The sequence below is a fragment of the Anolis carolinensis genome, chromosome 1 (genome assembly GCF_035594765.1).
Source record: "Anolis carolinensis isolate JA03-04 chromosome 1, rAnoCar3.1.pri, whole genome shotgun sequence".
NCBI classification, from domain to species: Eukaryota; Metazoa; Chordata; class Lepidosauria; order Squamata; family Dactyloidae; genus Anolis; species Anolis carolinensis.
The window spans coordinates 330,438,583-330,463,865 of record NC_085841.1 but is presented as its reverse complement, the minus strand read 5'-3'; the positions used below and the strand labels follow the sequence as shown (position 1 = coordinate 330,463,865).

Genomic DNA, 25,283 nt, shown 5'->3' with positions numbered 1-25,283 from the left:
TAACCTGCCAAGTTTCCCATCCAAAATACAAGAATAGCAATAAATATAGAGAACCAGCCTTCACTTGCATTCTGCACAATGGCAACACTGTTACTTGCTCATTCAATGCCCATGAATGAATAAACAAATTCAAACCACACGTTACATGAAAAGGGGGAAAGAACAGCTCACAGTATACTGCTTAAGACACCTTTCAACATAACGAAATACCAGGGACAATTTCATAAAAGCACTAACATCTAAGCAGCAGGAAAATAACTGAATGCTTCACCAGGGCATGCCCCAATAATTATATGAATAGAAACACAATTGTTCGCATATTCCAATCAAAAGGCATAACTGGCTTTGGATTCTCCTACTTCAGAAAACTCTGTTTGTAATCTCAAGCTACTTCACCGAGTACGAGTAGCTACTTCATGTAAATTTCAGAGCATAAAAAAATAATCCTGGCCTTCACTGTATAAATTGATTAGATGTTATTTGTACTGCAAAAAACTTCCTTTTTTAGCTGGGCTGCATGTAACGTACCCTGACAAATATAGGTCAACGTATTAAGTTTGATATGCTATATCTTGAAACAAAACACAAAAGTTCTCCAAATATAAATTTCTGTAGTTGGAATCACACAGAGTTCTCTTGGAATTCTTGTAGGAGTATTGTCTCCATAACCTGCAATCACAGGACAGCAGATGTGGCATCAGCTCAATCATTGTTTTATTCACTCAGAATTAAAATGTATTATTTTTTCAAGTTTCTCTTGGTGTTTCTTACGTTTGCACAGGCATATAGCTGTCTATTCACAGTTCTGTGTAAACCATTTTGAAGAGATGGGAACCATATATACAAGATATGTGGAACAGAAGGAAATTAGAACAACTAAAGATAGAAACAAAATTTTAAAAATCTAGGACATTGTCTTATACTGAGTCAGGCTATTAAACTATTTAGCTCCATATCGTTTGTACTGAGTAGCAACAACTCTTTCAAGTCTTTCCCAACCCAAAGGTTAAGGACTTAGCCTGGGGTCTTTTGCAAGCAAAGAATCTGCTCTACAACAGATTTATAGCTCTTCTCCTATCAACTGGAATCATTCTGATGCAGAAATATCCTAAACATTATAAGAGTCAGAAGCGATCCTAACATGTAGCATGTTTTCCATTGCTCCTGTTTTCAGAATACAAATCAACAATTCTCAGATCACTTACTGCTGCTATGAGTACTTAAAATATATAATCTAGGTACTATACAGAGCTCAAATGGCATAAAAATCTTCTTTGAGAGTTGCTGATGTATGAGGAAGAAATAAAGAAGTAGAAGAGAAACAAGAGGGATGGAGGGAAACAGGATTTAGATTGATGTTCCCAAACTATGAGCCACTCCTTCTCAGCTGTTACACTAAAAATACATGAAATACATTCCTGACATGATTTTTCTATGTGGATAACTAAAGTCATTTTACGAATAAGTTATGGTACTATGCACCAAAGGCAAAGTGAACCCTGCAGACCTAAAGCATTCTAGAGACAGTAATGCAATACAGGGCAAGAGCAGGAAACAAAGGTACTTAGGGAAAAATGTGAATGTATGGGAACTGATGAGCCTATGTAACCATTAATGCTATACTAATCAAACAGAAGACGGAGCCACCCGTTCAAGCCACACATCACATTTTTCAAGATTGCTGATTATTCTGCATTAACCACCATTTTAAGGCTACCTTACAGCCTTTTTTCTTATAGCCTAGGCAAGATATGATATACAGCAAAAATATGATGAACTGTTGTACTGGATTCTTCTGCAGTATATAGTAAAAATATAGTTTGCAACTAATTGTTTCAGATTTTAATGGTATCTCGGGATTTGAATTGTGGATAGGCTATTAGGAAATTGGTATTTGTTCAGAAAACACAAGAGTTGCTGGGCGGATAGAAGTATGGTGGTGGGGGGTAGAACAGACCAATGTAGGAGAAACATGTGAGGGGAGAGCCATCTCACAGCTCTTCTGTCTTCTGGTTTACCATCTAACTAACAGATTCCTGGCAGCTGTAGTGGAAGCCCATCAGGTCAAAAAGTGTTGCTGCTTAATGCCAAGCCAATGACTGGGAAGAGTTGTATGATCTAGGATTTGATCCTAGACAAGCAAGCTGACCTTGCATGTATAACTGAAGCTTGACTGATTAAAGATAGTAGGTGTCAACTTGATCAAGTTGGCCTAACAGTTTTCTGGATGAAACAGGCAGAAATTGATGGCTGAGAAGGAAGATGTGCAATGATCTATTATGGGTCCACTACCCTACTGATAACAGTCTCCAAGGTTTGAGTTTGCACATGTTGTAATGGAATGAAAAAGGACTGGGATTCTGTTGGTGTATCATCCGTGCTGAGCTCAACCGTTTTCCTGCCAGAGCTGCTGGAAATACAGTAGAGTTTCACTTATCCAAGCTAAATGGGCTGGCAGAAGCTTGGATAAGCAAATATCTTGGATAATAAGGAGGGATTAAGGAAAAGCCTATTAAACGTCAAATTAGGTTGTGATTTTACAAATTAAGCACCAAAAAATCATGTTATACAACAAATTTGACAGAAAAAGTAGTTCAATATGCAGTAATGTTATGTTGTATTTACGATTTTAGCACCAAAATATCACTATATATTGAAAACATTGACTACAAAAATGGCTTGGATAATCCAGAAGCTTGGATAAGCGGGGCTTGGATAAGTGAGACTCTACTGTAGTTTAAAAGGTGGTGTTTATCTCCCCCAAACTTACTAACTTATCTTATTGCAAAGCCTCCTAATCAGGGGCTACTCTGGCATTACACATGTGGTAAGCCATACTTTTGATCTGTTTTTGGTAGTAGGAAGCGTAATGGGGAGCAGCGGGTTGAATGACCTTAGTTGCTGTTGACAGGTCACCATGTCATACAGTTGAGATTTGCTGGAACTCCTAATCTCTGCAGAGATTGAGGACCAATTAAAATTGTCCATCATCATAAAATCATAGAATCATAGAGTTAGAAGAGACCACATGGGCCATCTAGTCCAACCCCCTGCCATGCAGGAAAAGCACAATAAAAGTATCCCTGACAGGTGGTCCATCCAGCCTCTGTTTAAAAGTTTCCGAGAAAGGAGCTTCCATCACACTCCGAGGCAGATAGTTCCACTGTTGAACAGTTCGTACAGGCAGGAAGTTCTTCCTAATGTTCAGGTGTAATCTCCTTTCTTGTGATTTGAACCCATTGCTCTGAGTCCTAGTTTCAAGGGCAGTACAAAACAAACCTGTTCCCTCTTCCTTATAGCACCTTTTCACATATTTATATCTCCTCTCAACCTTCTCTTCTGCAGGCTAAACATACCCAGTTTTTTAAGACGTTACTCATAGAGCATGGTCTCCAGACCTTTGATCATTTCAGTTGCCCTCCTCTGGCCACCTTACAGCTTGTCAATCTCTTTTGAACTGTAGTGCCCAGAATTGGACACAGTATTTCAGGTGAGGTCTAAGCAAAGCAGAATCGAGAGGCACCATTATTTCTCTTGATCTAAATACTATACTCCTTTTGATGCAGCCTGAAATCCCATTGGCTTTTAAAGCTACTGCATCACACTGTTGGCTCATGTTTAACTTGTCCACAAAGACTCCCAAGATTTTTTTTCTTTATGTACTGCTGTTGAGCCAGGCATCACCCATCCTATATCTTTGCATTTCATTTTTTTCTGCCTAAGCATGGTATCTTACATTTGTCCTTGGTGAAATTCGTTTTGTTACTTTTGGCCCAGCTCTCTAAACTTTTAAGGTTATTTTGAATTCTGATCCTGCCCTCTGGAGTATTAGCTATCCTTCCTAATTTGACTTCCAAATTGTTCTTCCTGACACCATCTGCGGAGCCAGTTATTCACATCTAATATTTTTCTCGCTCTTCCTGGGCCACGTCGTACAATGGGGAAGAGAGATGAAAAGACCACCTGTACATTAAATTTTTTTAGCTTTCTTCTGAGATTTTGAAGACTATGTCTTGCAGTATCATTAGTTCCAACATGAACCATCAGAGATCTAGAAGGATTCCTAAATACTCTGTAAGGTTTTCCAGATACTGCAGTTGATGATCCTGTTGATGCTCTGGCTAATATATGGAAAAGGGAAATGACCCTGGCAGTTAACACAATCACTCCTAACCATCCTTTAAGTGGATACAGAGAATGAGCTCCTTGGTTTTCTGAAAAGTTGAAACAAAATGCTTGGGTAGACAAGTAGAGTCTCAAATGAATTCAATCTAGCATAGGTAGGGCCCCATTTTAGACTACTCTGAGCAAAAGGACAGTGAAGAAATGACTGTTTGTCATCTCTATTACATCAGCTCAGTCTTGTCCTGTGCAGCTATTTCAGGGAATTAAAAGGCCATTACATACTAGAACTCAGACTGCTGAGGAGAAGCTGTCAAAAAACACTGTGATGAATTTGATAAATGCCTTGCAGAGAAAATTGCTCAGATCTGTTCTGACTTTGACTCCACATCAAAGGTAGAGTCTGGGGAGGTAACTAAAACACATAAATGGTCAGTTTTGATGGATGAGTTTCAGTTTGATCAACGCGATAATGTGGGCAAGTTGCTTGGGAAGGGCTTTAAACTAAATGTTTGTGGGGTTGGCCCAAACGTCAACCTAAATGCAAGCCCTAAACACAAAGATCCACAATAAAGGAATAGGTGAGAACAAACAACACCGCAAATGTCCATCCATCAACACACAGAGTATGGCAGAAAAAAAACAAGATGAGTTTTAAGTCCCGATGCAGGAAGGCAAATATGACTCTATGGCCATAATAGAGTCGGATACCTCCCTGACAGGCATATTACAATTAAAGGATAAAACCTAGTCAAAGGAACCGATGTGGCAAAAAGGAGGGGGATTACAACAGGTTACACAGGAGTGCCTTGGACCACAAAGAAGATCCAATCAGTCCATACTCCAGGAAATAATGACCGGCTGCTCACGGGAGGGAAGGATATTAGAGGCAAAGATTAAGTACTTTGGCCACATAATGAGAAGACAGGAAAGCTTGGAGAAGAGAATGATGCTGGGGAAAAAGGAAGGAAAAAGGAAGAGAGGCCGACCAAGGGCAAGATGGATGGGTGGAATCCTTGAAGTGACTGGCTTGACCTTGAAGGAGCTGGGGGTGGCAACGGCCGACAGGAAGCTCTGGCGTGGGTGGGTCCATGAGGTCACAAAGAGTCGGAAGCAACTGAACGAATAAACAACAACATACAGGAGTCTATCTGCAAATATCTTAATCAGTAGGAGCCAACATGGGTTTGTCAAGAATAAATTTCATCAATCTAATCTTACATCTTTTTTTAAAAAAATTAGGTCACTAATTAAGTAGATAGTGGGAATGCTATGAATATCATTTATGAGGATTTCAGCAAAGCATTTGGAGTCATGATCAATAGTTGTGCAAAGGGAAGGCCATGCCCCTCCATGAGGCCCTCCATCAGACATTGCCTGATGCAATCTCATCTGTGCCCTTCGGCCTGTCATCCTCTTGCTATTATCAGGCCCACTTTCTTTCACAAACATCCCATTCCGGCTCTGTGGCAAAGGGAAGGTAAGGAAGCACATCACTTTCTCTGACTTGTATGCTTTGTACAAGACAAATATTATTTGCTGCTGCATTACATTCGCCAGGATTTTTTTTTTTTTTTTGGTTTCAGGGTCTTGAAAATTAGGATTAGTATTACATGTAATGACACAATAAATTCAAGTAAACATGGTAGTCTTCAACATTTTTATCAGTGATTTAAATAAGGATTGGATATGAGTCAATAAAAAGAGGTTGTGATTTGTTATTCCTTCTTCCTCTTATGATTATATTTGTATAAACATACATTTTAGATTGTACACCCTTGGCAGGACCCATGTACATTTGATGGTACTATATAAATAAATACCAAAAAAAATCAACCAAAACAAGATAGAATTGCTCTTTGGGCCAATAGAAAAACCAATCTGGGGTTGTGAACACAGCCTGGAGTTGCCCTTCCTCTGCTGCTCCTGGAAGGCCAAGCGGCTATGGTAGCAAGGAGCACCACCTTTGCCCAGTTTTGGCTGGTGCACCAGCTGCACCCTTTTTTAGGGAAGACAAAATTGGTCATAGAGGTCAACAGCTTATTTATCTCCAGATTAGGTTACTGCACTCTACATGGGATATTCCTGAAAAGTGTTTGGAAGTTGCAGCACATTATATGCATTATGTTGGTTTAAAATGTAGCTGGCAGACTAGTGTCAGGTGTGCATTTGGGACCAAGCATCATCATTTTTTCAAGAATTACATTAGCTTCACATTTGCTTGCAAGCTCAATTCAAGATGCTGGTTTTTACTGCAAAGTCTTGAACTGCTTGGGGTCAGGATATTCGAAAGACTGATCCTTTCCCCATATGAGCTAACCAGAAATTTTGGATTTGGGAGGCATAGAAACATTTGCATTTTTCCAGCTTTCACAAGAGCCCTGAAACTCCAATTCCTACAAAAATTGAAGAACAACTGTGATGGAAAGCAATACTTTCTTTTGGCAGGATGTTACATGTAGAAATATGTAACACACAAAGGTAATTAACTTCTCACACTCAAAAAGCACAACTATTTTTGAAATGAGGTTTTTCAATGCATAGAGCTTGGATAATTTAGATATTCAAATAAATGTAGCACCGAACAATACTGCTTGAATGGTCAACACAGCAGTATTAATTTTACACTATGACATGTGCTGAAAACAATCAGAACTTCTCCAGAATTTCTATGTAATTATATAGGGTGTTTGAAAAAGATAGGGAGTTCTTTTTCAAACACCCTGTATTTAATTCTATACATTCTATGGCATTTTATTCATTGGAAAACAATATTATTAATGACTGAAATAAGTCATGATTGCAAAGTGTTTCACAAACTGATCTTCACAATGACCCTAGTAGATCCATCATAATGGTATCAAATTTAGAATTCAAGAAAGTGAGATTCAGAAATAGCTACTTCCATAACACTACACAGTGAGGGCATGATGAAGGTTAAAAGGATGGACAGCAACAACATGAGCTAGGGCCTTGTACATTAAAACCCATTAAGATGTTTTATTTCATTGTAGTTTACAACATTACTTAATGATTCATGAAACTTCAATATTGCATACTATAAATGAATGTGTAATGGCACTGGTTATAAAGACTTTCCTTTTATTGCCTCATGTCAGCATGCAGAGTTATAGCTAGTCACAGTGGACAAGAATGGCTCGTTCATATTTCTTTGCTTTTTGACATTTAAATTATATTAATCATATGTTAAGCTGAATTCATCTATGGTGTGCATAGTTAAGAGTCTCTGCATTAAAATTCCCTTTCTTCAATAATGGAAACTTCAGTCCTGCCTGAGCCTGCGGCAAGGCAAGGATCTCTATAACTACAACTCTGAGTGGCTGCACTCTGAGGGAGAAAGGGAGGGAGTGCGGGGGACGCAAGCAAAGGTTTAACAAAGAATCACTTTAACAGAAACTCCTGAGTAATGGCTTTGCTCGAAGCCAAGAACAACATCATCTCGATGTCAGCAATTAGAAGAGAGATCAGCTAGGCAGCATGGCCCCCTTTAAACCTCTCAGAGGCACAGCTTTCCTCACAGGGCTACCCTGTGCTGAGTATTGTGTACGTGGGGCCAGATGGAAAGAGACTCAAAAGGCACCTACTATTTCTCCTTGCCCAGAGTAGAACAGAATGTAAATGAAAAGGCAGTACAGAGCATGGAACATTTATAGAGATTTCTTTATAGAAAGCACTTAGATACTCTATCATGATTTTCCCCTTCTCTCTGAAAAAAATTGGGAAGCAAAATTTTAGAAAAGATGTTTACTAAATCAAGAAAATATCACATGAAAACTAAATTAATCAAATTAATCTGGGTGTGTATGATGCAGTGAGGGAATAAGATTCCATATCAGCCTGTTTGGTAACGACTTGCTCAAGTGACATTATCTCTTCAGAATTTAGGACCGATTGATCAAATAATTACAATAATATCCAAAGTAAACAATTCTAGACAAAAGACAGTCAAGAAAAGACTAGTCAAGAAAATACTACCTATTAAAGGAACAAGACAAAATTATATCAATGTGATATAAAATATGAAAATAAACACATCTCATTATTAAGATGCAATAGGTAAAAAAATGAATTATAAAAAGCAGGGACAACAATGAACAAATAGCTAATCAGAGAGAATACAACAGAATTTGTCTCATATTATGAAGTACGAAAAAGAAAGGTAATCTTGTCTAAAGCTTTAAAATTCTCATTTCATTAAATGCATTTGAAAAAGCACAAGAAAAGTAGTTGTTTTTGGACACTGAACTGTTGCTTCATCTGCTGATATGTTGGGAATAACCGAATACATGAATTGTTCTTCCATGTAAGCCAAAGATAAAGGTTTATAGGCAGTACCTTCTGTAAGGTTTTACAAACAATGTGCTTATAATCAGATCCACACAAGTTTGGTTATCCCTATGACTCCTAGTTGCTACTTACTTTCTTTTAGAAACTGGCTACTGCCAAGTGTTTCTTCTTTTGTTTTCAATTTCTAAATATAATGACAAAATATTGCAAAAAAAAAAAATCATTTGCAGGAAATTGTGCTAATGAACAAAGCTGGAGTATTCTTTTTAGAGTATTTGGATCTATTTTCTATTGTCATTTTATAAGAAGGTCTCTTGCCCAATAATAACACATCTTGTAAGGTATCCTTAGTCATCTAAGTCACCTGGTGTCGGGCTCGACTCTGGTCCAAAAGCTGTCGGGACTGAAGCTTCTGCTGTTGGAGCTGCTGCAGGGCAAAATGGAGCTGATAGCTTCCGGTACTAGATGAAGCCTTGGGATGCAGTGGTTGGCTTCCTATCAACTTACTATGTAAGCTGTTCTCTGCATCTCCTTCCCAAGCAAATCTGTCAGTTTCGAGTGCCCTGAAAGAAGAAAGGTTTCACTGTAATTTAAAAAAAAATCACAGCTAGCTTCCTTGCTGCTGCCCAAAAAGAGCTTTTGCTAGCAAAGAAGTCCTAATAACAAAAAAGTGCATGACCATCACCTTATGATGTGTGCCATTTCAAGGCAAGATAAAAGTATTCTCACATTTCTTGCATTGGTTTATCATGGTTTGAAATTATGACTGTGTTCCTGAGTCAATTCTGCCCTCTCCTCTCTGGACTCCAAGGCCTTGCCTCTGCTGCACATCAGCAGTACAGGCAGTCCCCGATTTACAAACATTTGACTTACAAATGACTCCTAGTTAAGAACAGGGGTGAGACAACTGTCCTGGTGAGACAACAAATTCAGCTTAGGAACAAATCTACAAAACCTACCTTGTTTGTCACTTGAGGACTGCCTGTATATCGTGCTGCTCAATTTTAATGGGAAACCAGGAAAAAACATTTGGATAAGCATTAAATGCTATTTTTAAAAGGGAGCTATTTATTTTCAGCAACAAACGCAGCAAAACTACCAGCCAACCAACCAAATACACAAGTCATTGGAAAACATAAAGATAATGCTTTTAAAAATGACATTTAGTAATCTGCAGCCAAATTCAGCACCAATTTTTTTTGGGGGGGGGGGGGGGGGAGGTGGTGAGTCACCAAAACAGCTCTGAGTCTGCATGCAGCCCATTAGCCACATATTGTCAGTATTATTTCAGATGCAAACTGATTTCTCCTAAGGAAGAGTTCTCCATTAATCCAAGAACTAGCCGAAAAAACAGAACTCTAGGGTCTAACAACTATGGTAAAAGCTGTTCAATAAAACACAATGATACAATAGAAAATAGATTATATTCCAGAAGTCCCTAACTATTAAATGTCGCATGCGTATTATCTGAAGAGATGGTACCATCTTAACCAATCACTGAAAGGACAAACTACTTTTTTGTCCTTAGGGAAGGTGTTTTACAGACAAATAAGTGTGGTTCTCCCATCCCTGTTTTAGTGAGGGACAAAGATTACACTATGTAGCAAAATTTGAAAAAGAAAAATCTGTACCTACTTCGAAAGTGTTATCCCTGTTTAATTGTGCTGAACTTACTTTGAAAGTACTTGATATACTCCAGAAACGTTGTTTTTGTGGCTGCCATAAACTATGTTGAATTGGTTGGAACTCAATGAGATATTCACTGAAAAACTATAGCAAAATATGCTGTAGGATGTCCCATAAAAACAAAGTTTTTACAGTTTAATAAACTTTTCCATGTTTATATGATAGAACCAATTTGGAAATAAGATTTATAACCCAGGAATAAAAATCGTGTTACATAGTGTTATTTGCTCAATACATGTTGATCTATATTGAACTTATTCTTTAGAGTTTGTCATCTTGGTCCCCTGATTTCCCAAGGCTGCAAACTTGTCTTGAACACAAACAGCATTTTTTGACAATTGAAAATCTGGTTTTATCAGTGGCAGGGATAAGGTGTGTGTATGTGAAAATGTGTTGGGGGTGCTCTCAAATCTTTCTAAAGGTTCCCACCTCTGTTTTAATCAAATATGTATCTTTAATACAGGGTTTTATAAGATAATAGTGACTAGCAGGTAAGTTAGGCATTACTATTTTTGAGAAGCCATCAAATATATGATGAAAAGAAAACAAACATTTCCTGTTGCCACCCAGAATGCTGAGGAGCCATAGCCCTACCTTTTCAGATAATCAAAGGCCTTGTCAAAAACAATCCTGTAAAAACGCTATCAAAACTGAGTTTGCACTTTTCAGAAAGGGAGCCTTTTCTACGTGGCTCACCAACACATACAGCAGAGGTGTACAAGTTGATTGCCTACAAAGCACATATACCCTTTTCTCATGTCTTTCCCCCACTAGGGAAGGGAAGTTTAAATCTCTTCATACCTGACTGCTGGTGATGTGTGAATAGGGCTGCATCTGAAAATGAAACTGCAAGGAATTCCACTGATGCTCAAATAATCTTGCTAACATACCATCTCCTCCTGTATGTCCCGAACTTCTTACTAGGCCAGGTCCAAGTCAAGCAGATTTGGAGGGGCTTGATCATTAGCTAATCAAAGGACTGAATGGAGGAGAAACAATAAAAATGATCCCACCCTCCAAACTCAGGTATTTTGTACAGCGCTCTGGCATGAAAATCACAGACCCTGACCATAAGGCAGGAACAATATGAATAGGCAAGAGTTCCACTGTGGAGGAGCTCTCTTTATTCCAAAGAAAGCTGCAATAATGAAGAATTTGAAGTGTCCTGATAACTCTAATAGGAAAAAAAAACACAGAGAAACATGCTATATTAATGTTCTGCAAAGGCAGGAAATACATGGAGTAGAAAATGTGACTAGATTTTACCAGCAAGGGGCAATGCATCAGCAGTTTGGATTCTTTTTAATTAGCAGTTTTTCAAAACAAGATTTAAGAATTATCCCTCATATAATCTGAAAAAAAACCCAAGTGTTCCAAAATTCTTTGATGCTAGATTTATTTCCAATTCTTACAATTATTTTAATTTTACATAAAGATCTCTTATTACTCCAACTTGATTGCCAGACAGTTTTGATAAATAGGGATGGGCAGAGATAGAACAAGGCATGCAAGCAGCATGATACTAATAAGGTGTTATGATTGAGCCTCATGGCTCTGCTACTGGCAGACGTGGGCGTAAGACTCCTCGAGAGTCAGATACTCTCAAGGAGCGAGAAAGAAAGAGGCTGCGAGATATCTTTGCAGAACCATCTGACGAAGAGTCTTTTGAGGGGTTTACGGAGAGAATGGAGGAAGAGCTGGTTAGCTCGGAAGAGGATGAGATGGATTGGACTCGGGTAAGGGAGGAATTGGGTGCCACTGGCAATGATGGGATGGAAGATGATTGGGGACCTTCAGGACTAGACCCATGGACAAGCTGGAGGGATGGGACGGGATCCACAGCTGGGGATGCTGTGGGGCGTAGTCAGAGGTGTTCCAGTTCTGATGAGGAAAGTGATGAGGAAACGCCCGGGTTAAGGAGAACAGCTGATAGTGATGAGGACTTGTAACTGGCATAAAATGGGGTTTGGGAGCAATAGCAAATTGCGTTGGGCAAGGTAATCTGGACAAACGCTTGGGATCTGTGTGGGACGTTTTCCTGAAGACGGGTGTGTTTCGTGTGCTGATTACGTAAGTTGTTTTGGAATTTGGGTTCAGACGGCGGGAGGAATTGTGTGGGCTTTTGTTTGTGCAACCTCTGCTTAATCTCAATAGCTTTGACCTTCCGTCGTCTTCTTGACGGATGCCATCTGCTACTCTGGATTTACGGACTGAACTCTTTGTTCCCCAGCTTCTGTTTTGTTTATTCCCAGGCTGAAGCAAGCTGTTTTGATTTTACCCGGATTAAACTCCGGTTTAATCCGGTTTATCTTTTGAACGTTTTTCTTGCCCCTTTTTGCTTTTTAAGGCTAATGTTGCCTAGCCCTTGTCTTTTACGGGCATTTTGAGTTCTGTAAATCCAATAAACTCTGTTATCTTTGATCTTGTGGCGTTCTGTCCTTGACATAAGGCCCCATCTTCATTGCCAAATAATCCATTTTCAGAATGCAGATTAACTGTACTGAACTGGATTACCATATATACTCGAAGATAAGCCGAGTTTTTCAGCCCTTTTTATGAGCTGAAAAAGCCTCCCCCGGCTTATAATCGGGTCAAGGTCAAACCAGCAGTGGAGCCTGGAGGCCATTGCTTGCAATATATATTTATCTCCCATCTTACCCTCCATTATCAGTGTTTACTTCTCCAAAGCCTCCCTTGTTCTTAACCAAGGGAATGTTTTGAAAAGGGAAAAAGCCCTTGCAAGTCAGGAAGAAGAATATATATATACCCATTAATCTTATAAAAGCATTTTCCCCTGAAATATTTGTTAATCTCTGCTACAGATATATACAAATATAAAGCCTGTATGTACCTTTATATTTGTATCTATCTATCTATCTATCTATCTACATTAATTTTATATATGAATTTCCCCCTCATATGTTTGCAAGTCTCCTATATACATATAGATATCTAGAGATTTCCATGTACCTGTATATCTGTATCTATGTGTATATATTCTTTTATATATGAAGTTTCACCTCACATCTTTGCAAGTCTTTGCCAATCCTATACAGATAGATATATATATATATATATATATATATATATATATATATATATGAAAATATTGCAAATATTGCAGGTGAAATGCACGTGCACACACACACACACAGATTTATAGATAGATATAAACATATATAGGGCTTGCAAATATTGCAGGAGGAAAATGCACATATATAGAGAGAGGATTTGCAAATATTTCAGGGGAAAATGCATATGTGAGATTAGTATATATAATTATAGATCTATATCTAGCTCTGCATTGTTTATGTGGGCACTGAATGTTTGCCTGTTACTATGTTGGAAGCTGGCCTGAGTCCTCATGGGGAGATAGGACAAGGTACAAATGAAGTTTTTATTATTATTATTATTATTATTATTATTATTATTAAGTTATTGTTAATACCGTATTGTTTTTGTTGACCCTACTTTTCCACATGCAGAGCTAGTTTACTGTTTTTCTTTGAAATACAGTAAATATTCAAAAACCTTTAACCTACTGATGCCTCAATATAATTTCATTAGGATCTATTTTCATTTTGAAATTTACCAGTAGCTGCTGCATTTTCCACCCTCGGCTTATACTTATAAGCTTATAAACTTATATGTATAAGCCGAGGGTGGAAAATGCAGCAGCTACTGGTAAATTTCAAAATGAAAATAGATCCCCAGTTTTCCCAGTTTTTTGTGGTAAAATTAGGTGCCCCGGCTTATATTAAGGTTGGCTTATACTCGAGTATATACGGTATATGGCAGTGTAGACTCATATAATCCAGTCCAAAGAAGTTACTCTACATTCTGAAACTGGATTATATGGCACTATAGATTCAACCTTAGAATGGTAGGGAAGCCCAGAAGCTTACATGTGGAACCGTAACAGTGTTCAGAAAAGCTGATGTTGGACTCATTTCATTCATTCTATTATGATAATACTTTACCAATGAAGAGGCTCAACAAATTGACAAAAGTATTTTCTAAAGACAGAAGTATTGTCATAGCCTTGTCTTCCAGAATGAGAGTGCAGCTGTGAAACGTAATGCCATACAATACATATATATGTGTGTGTGAGCTCAACTGTTTGCTTTGAAGTTTAAGTTCATGGCCCTGGCTATAGTACTTCACTCTTCTAGGCCAAGCACACATGCTTTATGAAGAACAGGTGGTAGGCTGACAGTGCCTAGGATATTAAGCCTCCCCTGAAGCATATCATGTGACTCAATAGCACCTGAAGGGTGAACTAATTTAAAAACTTAATGTTTCCCCAAACTATTTGTGTCCTATCTCCATATGATTCTTCAGTGGTATATTCTTGCTTTACAAAATCTTTTTGTTTTTCCCAAAATATTTTTTTCTTTTCTAACATTTGGCATATACATTTAAAAGTATTACTACATCTTAAGATTACTATGGATAGTTATACCCAATTATTAATTTCCATGTTTGAACTTTACCTGTTTATTAATAACTTATCCATCTTCTAAATACCAAAATAACAGAAAGAAAATAGAAGCTTTGTAACATTGTTTTAGTGACCTGCTGGTTGCATGATTGCCATTCTCTTAAGTTATCATTTGTGGCCAGAAAGTCAAATCAACAAAGCAAAACATGTTCCCAAGACTTTATTACCGAACAGGATAAAGATATGAAATGGCAGAACACCATTTGCATCACATACAGATCACTCAGTATTATTAGTAATACCATTCTAGACAATCGTGTTGCCCTCTCAAGGAGTCTTGGTGGCTGGTCTTTATTTGAATTTGAGTTGAGGAAGTGTTGTACTAGGTCAGACATGAAGATATTAATATACTATGGTGCTATGTGTCTGCCCATGGCAGTACAGTTAATTTGAAGGTATATGTTATTAGGAAAAACAGTTGGGGAATATGTCCTTATGTTATTGCTAGAATGCAAATACCATCAGCCTTCCTTAACACATTGAAACGTCATGGATAATGGGAATGATAGTCTGGAGGGCTAATTCAATATTTTCAGCTCTTTCTAAAGTATTTCAAATTGTTACAATTAAATCTAATAGCAAGAATATCGTAATCTAGTAAGAATGTCTATATTCAGTGAGATAGGAAGACTGTACAGTGGTTTTTTCCTTCTCATTGGAATGTTTTTTCAGCATTCACACACATTGTAACACAGAGAGAGACACACTAAGTTTTAGAAATCAGAAAAGTACAATAAGAAGTGAGGCAGTCCACAGAGGTAAGCATACAAGAATGGTATCACAAAGGGTAGGGTGCTGAAGATAGACATTTTACAGACTTGTTGCTGCAGATACAAATAAATCTTCAAGAACTATTAATCTAGTCAAGATTATTTCAGAGCAGGCTTCTGAAAAGCACAAGCAAACATACAGCAGTGAAAACTTCAATGAACAATTCCATTTGGGCAGGCATTCAATTGACTTGTAATCATGCATTTGGAGATCAAGTAACATTTCATTTGGTAGAGCAAGAAAGGAAAATCCCACTGGGACAGAAGAAATACCTCTCAGAACAAACAGCATCCTATTACAAATATTAATTTTGCCTGTGTTGTAAAAAGAAAGAAAAAAAATCAGTTGCTATTTTATGGGATGTCCAGGAATCAGCTGTATGTTTATATGAAATGAACCTTTAGTCATAAATGTGATGGAAATGGACAGAAGCATGCACCATTCTTCAATATCCACAGCAGATCAAATAATTTGTGTTTTCCTTAGTGGTCTAGTGTGAAAATACAAAGATCCCTGCTAGGGAAGGAGATGTACAGAAAATGCTCCCAGAAAGTCTAGCATTTAAAGATTGTTACAGAGATATGAAGAATTTGGGAAGAAAAAAAAGGAAACTACCAACTAAAAGATTGCTGGTGTTGCTTGTTTCTGACAATCATCATGTACTGCATAATATTCAGAATCACCCCCAACTACTCCAGATGTTGCATCACAATCAATTAGTACTTTATCGAAATCACGACAAAATCAAGAGTATGATGACAAGAGAATGGTCTGACTCATGCCCAAAGCTTTATATTTTAGTACCAACTGGAACAAGATGTTATTAAAGTATGGGTGGAGACACATGCTTTGGGTTCTTAACTGTGTCACCCAAGATGTCAGCAAATACATGGTTTATGTCAGGCCAAAGCCTAACGCTATGACACAAATGGCAACTGTAGGAGAAACAGAGATTTCCTACTCTTAACATCTCTCAAAATTGTAAATAACTTGCTGTATACAATAAAGTTCTGTTTGATTGTGGAAATTATGATTGTTTCCAGCATTTCTAACTTACAGTACTCCTGGCTGCATAACGTTTTTGGCCACTTTTCCTTTTTTCTTAGAAGAACTATGTCAAATAGATCAGAGTATTAGTGGGAACATGGTACTGGTACGATAGCTTTAATGTCCAAATATCAAATTAGAGTCATGGAGAACTGAAGTTTTGCTTTCTCTGTGCATGTACCTGAACATGAACTACACTTAGAATCATAGAATCATAGAATAGTAGAGTTGGAAGAGACCTCATGGGCCATCCAGTCCAATCCCCCACTAAGAAGCAGGAAATCGCATTCAAAGCACCCCCGAAATATGGCCATCCAGCCTCTGCTTAAAAGCCTCCAAAGAAGGAGCCTCCACCACACTCTGCGGCAGTGAGTTCCACTGCCGAACAGCTCTCACAGTGAGGAAGTTCTTCCTGATGTTCAGGTGGAATCTCCTTTCCTGTAGTTTGAAGCCATTGTTTCCTGTAGTTTGAAACCCTACACTTGTAGGGTTTCCTCCACTTTGTGAGGCTTTCTGTAAGGACCCAAAATATAGAAGAGTATTGTGAGATGATCTGTTCCAGATTAGATGGAAGAATATCAAGTGGGTGCACGGGCCTTGACTCTAAGGGAGCAAGACCTGAAGTAACAGATATTGGCATACTTCTCTCCCTCAACCTACTAACGAATAGTACCAACTTGCCAATGTAACAAAAAGTGAGTCTAGACAGATTTAATGGCAAGACCGTGTGTTACACCAAGAGAGTGGAACAGTCTAGGGATGCCTGTTTCTCTTTAAAACATTTCTAAATAGATTTAACTGTGCATTCTGATGCAAGGAAATTTTGTCTTTTACATTGTAAAAATGTGTGGTAGGAACCAAAGGAGAACATTTTAATATATAGTATACTGTAGAAAATTAAGCCTGAAGTAGTTGACAAAAGCTGAAAGTGGTCTAAAGCAGGAATGCTGATATGCAATTGTGTGTGCCAAATGTAGTAATAAAATCTACACACTCTAGACCAGGGGTCTCCAAACTTTTTTAAACAGGGGGCCAGTTCACGGTCCCTCAGACCGTTGGAGGGCCAGACTATAGGTGAAAAAACCCCCGATAAACAAATTCCTATGCACTGCACATCTCTTATTTTGAAGTAAAAAAACCCAAACAGGAACAAATACAGCCTCAATGTTAATCATAATCATAATAAAAATAATGAAGGTTGGAAGAGACCCCTTGGACCATTTAGTCCAACCCCCTTCTACCTTTGTGCACCAAAAGCATAAGAAAAGCATTCCTGACAGATGGCCACCCAGACTCAATGTTAATAATAATAATAATAATAATAATAATAATAATAATAATAATAATAATAATACATCACATAGACCTAAACGCTTGGGAAGTGTTCAACATATGATTTTGTGATATGAAATCCAGCATATATATCTCATTAGCTGTGTTATAATTTGTCTTTGTGCATGAGGCAGGGCATTGTGGGCAAGCATACATATGAGGAGTTTGTTCTGCTCCACATTCATGCACAGAGGAGGAGTTGTTTAAAGCTACGGACAATGAAATTGCTGTTGCCCACTTTTGGTCTAAAACTATTATTTTATCACTTTTAAACTTATTATGCAATGCTTCCGACAATAAATAAATAAATAAATAACTTTGTCTTTGTGTCAATAATAATAATAATAATAATAATAATAATAATAATAATAATAAAGAGGGTTGGAAGAGACCCCTTGGGCCATTTAGTCCAACCCCCTTCTGCCTTTGTGCACCAAAAGCACTAGCAAAGCACCCCTTAATAATTATTAATTAAATAATAATTAAAATACCATTATAAAGAAGCAAAGCTTTGGAAGGCGCGCATCAGGTGAGGTTGGAAATGCGGCGCCTTCCTCGGTGGTGGTGGAGGAGGGAGCCACCGCTGCTGCGTGGGCCGGATAAATGGCTTCAATGGGCCACATGTGGCCCTCGGGCCTTAGTCTGGGGACCCCTGCTCTAGACTGAAATAGCACCAGAAGTGAAACACTGGAAAAAGTATGTAAGAAAAACCTAGAAACAATCTTAATATCTGGCTATTAGAAAATATGGGCATTCACTTTGCCCAAAGTAACATCCCAAGACTTGTACCAAGTATACTGTAACACTGGGCTTTCTGATTGGGAAAATACTTAGAGTATCTATGTTTTTCTCCAACTCATCTTTCTTCTTTTTCCACTGAAAAGCAGATTTTCACATTAAAGGGGAAAATAGAGAAGCTAAGTTAAGGCAAAGAGAGGAGGTAATCTGGTTAAGTAGTTCAGTGCCTATATTCCATCCCTACTCAACAGGTCACGGGACAAGAGGTGATAATAGCAGCCAGGCTTATCCACTCTGTCTGATTTGGATTAGAAGAATCATAGCAGCCTCTTTTAAATTAGCAAAAATCAGCAGTGAGCAGAAAGCAACCCTACTCTCTAGAAGCCTGAACATACACCTGCACATGGGCTCAGTCTGCTGGAACATTTTAATGATACAGAATACATGTGATGCGATTAGCATGAATGAAAAGGTCTCCGCTGCTACTCCCTTTATTTAGGTCTCAGAAGTGATTCCTTTGAACATAGTATATTCAGTAATATGAACACAAAGCATAGTGACAACAGAATATCTCAGGACTGTGAACACTGTTTAGTTGTTGATGTGTTACACAAATTCCACTGAAATACTTTTTTTGATAACTCTGTTTTGGAGAATTACTCCAATGGCTGTTATATGTATATCAATCCTCCTTAAACTATCTGATGATCGAGCTTGGCAGGACCCCTGCCCCCCAATGTGTCACGAACTGGCACCAGCTCATAGCTCATTGATATAACAGTTTGTTTCTTTCCTGGAAATTCAGCAGACTGCCAGCTAATAGCTCATGCACTGACACTAGTCCATAGACCACAGCTTTAAGTAGCACTACACACACACACACACACACACACACACACAAAATTTGGCAGACCTGAAGATAATAAAAGTTCATCTTAGATTAGTCGGATGTACTACATTTCACTGAAACACTTTTCTCTGGAGATTAAAAGCTCCCAAATGTGTGTTATTTTATGCTTAGCGCTCCCAGATCTTAAATATTACTATGAAGCAGCAGGCTTTAGCTGGATAAAGGAATGGATCAGAATAGAAAATTGTGCTTTACTTAACTTAGAAGGCTATAATTTAAGATTTGGATGGCATGTGTATTTATGGTATAAAAAGGAAAAGGTCAATAAAGATTTTAATAGACACATTATAAGAGCCAGCTGGAGCAAAAAAGATCTCTATGGCTGCGACCTCTGGAAGCTAAATAAAGCATTTCATGATGAAAGGACAACCTAGAGAGAATACTTAAGCAAAGAAAAAGGGCAATGGAAACTAAAAGGGAGAGAAGAATTTGAGTAAAACAACTGGTTTTATTACTTCCAACTACACGACAGATTTATGAAAGATAACAAGGTAGGATTTCCCCAAAGAAAATCGGAAATGGAGAACATTTTGGAGAAGGGGAATAAAGGACTAATTTCCATATTATACAAGTATATTTTAGACTACAACTTAGAAGACAATCAAATAAAAATAGTGGTGATTTCATGGGCTAAAGACTTAGGGGAAAATTGATTTGGAAAAATGGGAATTTTAATGGAGAAGAGGCTTTAAGTTTTTGATAGCTGGCTCCATCAGAGAAAACATGTATAAAATGTTCTATAGAAATTATATAACTCCTGAAGTGATAAGCAAAATAGATAAATCCCACCAGGAGGGGGGAAATGGTGAAGATGCAAAATACATAAAGGTACCTTCGTCCATGTTTGGTGGACCTGCAAGCTGATACAAACTTTCTCGGGAAAGGTAATCAAGGAAACGAGCAAAATAATCACTAAAAAGATTAAGAAAACCCCAGAAATGTGCCTTTACGTTTATTTAAAAAGTTTTTACCGATGAAAAAATTGGTAAAGAAGAAATAGAAATTTGTCAATACAGTTTTGTAGCTGCAAGATTAATAATAGAAAATCATGGATGGGGAAAAAGTTATTTATAAAAGACTCTAGAGGAAAATTATTAGCCTATATCCAAATGGCCAAGCTGTCCAATGGCATTAGAGGAAAAAATAATGCAGACAGATAGAAAATGAAGGGTTGCTTTGAATATTTAGGAAGGAAGACAAAGGTTGAGTTAAAAATAACAGCAAGTGGAAGTTATTAATATAAAGATAGGTTTTTATGAGATATTAGTTTCCAGTCATGGATGGTCGTTCATTGGTGGGGGAGGGGGGCTGGTAGACAAATGTATTTGTATTATGTGTATCTGTAGTTCTTTTATTTTCTTTTACAGTATGTATACCATCTTTACACAATAAAATTTATTTAAAAAATAAGAGATAAGCAGTCTTTGCAGAATCTAAAGTTAGACCCCCAGATAGGATTCCTAACCCATTTCACAGAAAAGGTTATTCAAAGTCTATTTTGTCATAAACTTTGCAGGAATACTTCAGTATGCAAGGAAATAAAGTCTCCATTCTCTGTTGTCAATACAATACTACTTTATTCAGGGGTGTGTGGGCCATGCAAAAAAAAAAAAATACAGCAAAATCCAAAAACAACAAGACACTGCACCATTCTTTGGCCAACTATAGAGCACAAAACACATTATGCAAACTTTCTATACTTCACTGGCTTCTTTATCAGGTCAAGATGTTTGAAAGCCATGCCTAATTAAATTCTCCAATTACGTACCATCTTTTCCATGCATTTTCATAAAAATAAGTAAGTAACATCCCTCAAGTTTTCAGTAAAGATACATTACGACATTTTTTCGACATTTTTACAGAACTTTGGCTAAAAAATGAAAATCAATGCTATCTTTTGCACTAAATAGACAAATGAAAATAAAATGTGTGTGGGAAGTGTCAAACAAGGTACAGAGAAGAAGAGTAGAAGTTGGTTTCATATACCTCCAAAATACAGGTATGGCAGACAAGGCCTAGAGGCATCGATAATATATTCAGCCTTTCCCAGAAAATTTCTCTGGAAGGAGGCCAAGCCCCAAAACTTTCACACATGCCAGGAAGCCAAGATATTTCACCGTAATTAGGAACTTTCTCAACTTTAGAAAAAGTTTCTTTTCAAGCGATTTCAAATTAATACTTACAAAGTTGGCTGTGTTTTTGGGTGGGGATTGTGACAAAGTTTGGGAAAGCTCACTAACAGATCTCCCCAGCAAAAGAGGGAAAAGAAGGATTTTTTTAAAACCCCAGTAAATATTCAGTATTTTTAAAAAAGATTTAAGGTGACTCATACAAAAGGTACTTCACAGGAAAAAGGAGCAAGTAGGGGCTTGTGCCAAAACAAATTTAAACAATGTGAAACTAGGTTAAATTCCTTTAAACTCTTGGCTAATTATTTTCTTCCCTTCCCCCTTCTACAAACATTAGCATGCATAGTGAAGAATGCTTCATACGAAGACTAGGTTCAAAAATCCTGCACAGGACTAAGACAAAAATACCTGGCAGCTGCAAAACCAAAATTCAAAGACTCACTTTCAAAGGCTCACTTTGAAAACCCATCCGGCAAGAGCTGCTCCTCTACCCAACACCCAGCTTCCCCCAGAGTCTGTAGGAAGCCTAAGCACTTCAGTATGTTTCAGGGCCTTCCAAGCAGGTGGTAGGGAGAAACTGAAGGGAAATGGGAATACTTGGCTCCCTTATCCCAAACCTTTCTTCTATAAGTGAGCATGGCTTTATGGCTGACAGCAGAGAAAACTCAGTGGATCTGCTATACAGGAGTACCGTATATACTCGAGTATAAACTGACCTGAATATAAGCCGAGGCACCTAATTTTATCACAAAAAACTGAGATAACTCGAGTATAAGCTGAGGGTAGGAAAAGCAGCAGCTACAGGTAAATTTCAAAATAAAAATAGATACCAATAAAATTTTATTAATCGAGGCATCAGTAGGTTAAATGTTTTTGAATATTTACCGTATTTCAAAGAAAACAATAAACTAGCTCTATAAGTGGAAAAGTAGGGGCAACAAAAACAACATGGTATCAACAATAACCTTATAATAATAATAACAACAACAACAACAACAACAACAACAACAACTTCATTTGGATCCCACCCTATCTCCCCATGGGGAATCAGGCTGGCTTCCAACATAGTAACAGGCGAACATTCAATGCTTATATAAACAATGCAAAGCTAGATATAGATCTATAATTATAGATACTAATTTTACATATGCATTTCCCCCTGAAACGTTTGCAAATCCCCCCCTCTCTATGTGTGTATGTGTGCATTTCCCCTACAATATTTGCAAGCCATATATATATATATATATATATATATATAGAGAGAGAGAGAGAGAGAGAGAGAGAGAGAGAGAGAGAGAGACATGTCTATATATATTTGTGTGTTCATTTCCCCCCTGTAATATTTGCAAGCTCTATATATAGGTAGGTAAGAATATATTCATATCTATCCAGACATCTCTCTTTATAAAGATAATTATATCTATATAGAATTTGCAGAGACTTGCAAACATATGAGGGTAAATTCATATATAAAAATAATGTGTATGTATGGCTACAGATACACAGGTCCATGGATCTATATGTATAAAGGATTTGCAAAGACCTGCAAACATATGAGGGGAAAATTCATATATAAAATTAATGTATATAGATAGATACAAATATAAAGGTACATAGAGATTGCAAAAGCTTTCAAGGGGCTAATGCCTATATACCTATAGGAGAGTTTAACAAATATTTCAGGGGAAAATGCTTTCATAAGATTAATGAATACATATTTTTCTTCTTCCTGACTTGCAAGGGCGTCTTTCTCTTTTCAAAACATTCCCTTGATTAAGAGTGAAAAACAACAACAACAACAACAACAACAACAACACACAGATAAGGGAGGAGAGGAGAGAAATAGATCACATATTGCAAGCAACAGCCTGCAGGCTCTGTTGCCGGCCTTGGCCTTGACCCGATTATAAGCCGGGGGAGGCTTTTTCAGCTCATAAAAAGGGCTGAAAAACTCGGCTTATCTTGGAGTATATCCGGTAATTCACAATTGCAACAGGAGCAAGGCAACATCATTGGACACTGCTTCAGATTGCACCAATAGTTGTGTTTCTAGTTTTCACTTTCAATATTTTGGGATTATCTTGGGTTACAATCTTTTCTTCTGTTGACCAATTCATAGTAGATCTGAGCAGCCAAGATCAATTACAAGGACGACCTAGCCACTTTGCCACCATTTGGGAGAAAGGTAAGATATCAATTCATCAAATAAAAATATAAATAAAAGGTAAATAAATAATTAAATATCTGATACAACCCCAGATAAAGAGCTGGCCAGGCAAATGTATAACATGTTGAACCTCCACAAGATGTTTATTCAAACTCTAGCTGCGTTAACTATGGAATGGTTTCAGGGTCAAAGCTTTAGAGTGAAGCTACATGTTTCTTCCCACTCCATAGAACAACCATAGGGAAAGGTTCTCGGCACTGATTTCTGATTCTGGACCCACAATATAATCACTTGAAAGATGATGGGTCAAGAAATGGGAGAGTCACTGAGATCCATAAAGGCTCTCCATGAGAGTTGGATTACTGGGGGGAAAAAGGATAGTTCTAACTTATGGTCAGAGCTTGCATGAATGGCAGAAACTCTCTTACTTCAGACTACAAGTCATACATGCAGGAACTGAGATGAATATGCTCCTTCCTATTTGAATATTGAATGCACATATCAGTACAGGCAGTCCCCGAGTTACAAAATATGACTCCTAGTTACAAACAAGGGTGACGGAACAGGAAGTGAGAAAAATCTACCTCAAGGATGGGAAATTCATTCCTAAAAGAATTCTCATGGAGAAAAGGTGTCACCACCGAAGCTTTATCATCAATCCTTGTTTCCATGGCAGACCAAAATTTTCAAAATCCAATTGTCAGAGGGATTGAAAGTGAGGCAAAATCTTCTGAACAAGCGCACAGAGAGCAAAACAGACACTGCAAGGTGTTAACCCTGCCCTATGCCATCCAATCTATCTATATCCATAATCAAAGTGAAAACCCGTATGTGGCACGGGTGTCCACTCACACAGACAACCTCCAGCCTCCACAAACAGGCTATAGTTCCCAGTGCTAAGGAGCCACCAAGTCACTTCCGTCCACTGACACTGCGGTTACAGCGAGCTCCATGAACATGTAGCCTCAACCCCTGCCAATGTCCGCCCCAAACACTACGGCCCACCACCCAAGGAATGCTTTCATTTGGAGACCATTTCATTTTGCATTTGCATTTTCCTCCACCACAGGCAGGCATCCCAGGGTTCTCCATTGGTGTGGAATTTGCATGACCCCGCCTACTGCCCTTCCCTTTCAAATCTGTCTGCATAACAAACAGAGCAGAGGAGGAGTTTGGGACAGCAGAGGAGGAGTTTGGGGGATTGACTCCACATGGTGGAAGTTGTAGTTCACACTGCATCAAGTCAGGGCATTCCTACTGGGGAATTTAGTGGAGTTGTAGTTCACCTACACCCCGAATGCTATGAACCCAAACAATGATGGCTCTGGGCCAAACTTGCCATTCATATCTGATATGCCCAGATTTGAATACTGGTGGGTTTTGAGGGGAATTGGCCTGGACATTTGGGAGTAGTAGGTACTGGGATTTATAGTTCACCTGCAATGAATGAGCACTCCGAACCCCTCCAATGATGGACCAGGACCAACCTTTGCACACAGAGCTCTCATAACCAAAAGAGCATATTGGGCACGTTTGGGAAAAAGGGAATTATAGTTCACCTGCATCCAGAGA

The 25,283-nt window shown here is 38.1% G+C and overlaps 1 protein-coding gene across 7 annotated transcripts in view; it reads right to left on the bottom strand.

Moving 5' to 3' along the window:
* Window positions 1-25,283, bottom strand: part of ttll5 (tubulin tyrosine ligase like 5) — a 177,124-nt gene that overhangs the window by 21,904 nt on the left and 129,937 nt on the right. For 6 of the 7 annotated variants that reach the window (XM_062968328.1, XM_062968329.1, XM_008121901.3 and 3 more), the window contains one exon: window positions 8,795-8,993. The exons of the other annotated variant lie outside the window; for it this stretch is intronic. In XM_062968328.1, the coding sequence (XP_062824398.1) occupies window positions 8,795-8,993 (199 nt within the window). The remainder of the gene's footprint in view (window positions 1-8,794; window positions 8,994-25,283) is intronic. 7 annotated transcript variants of the gene reach the window in all.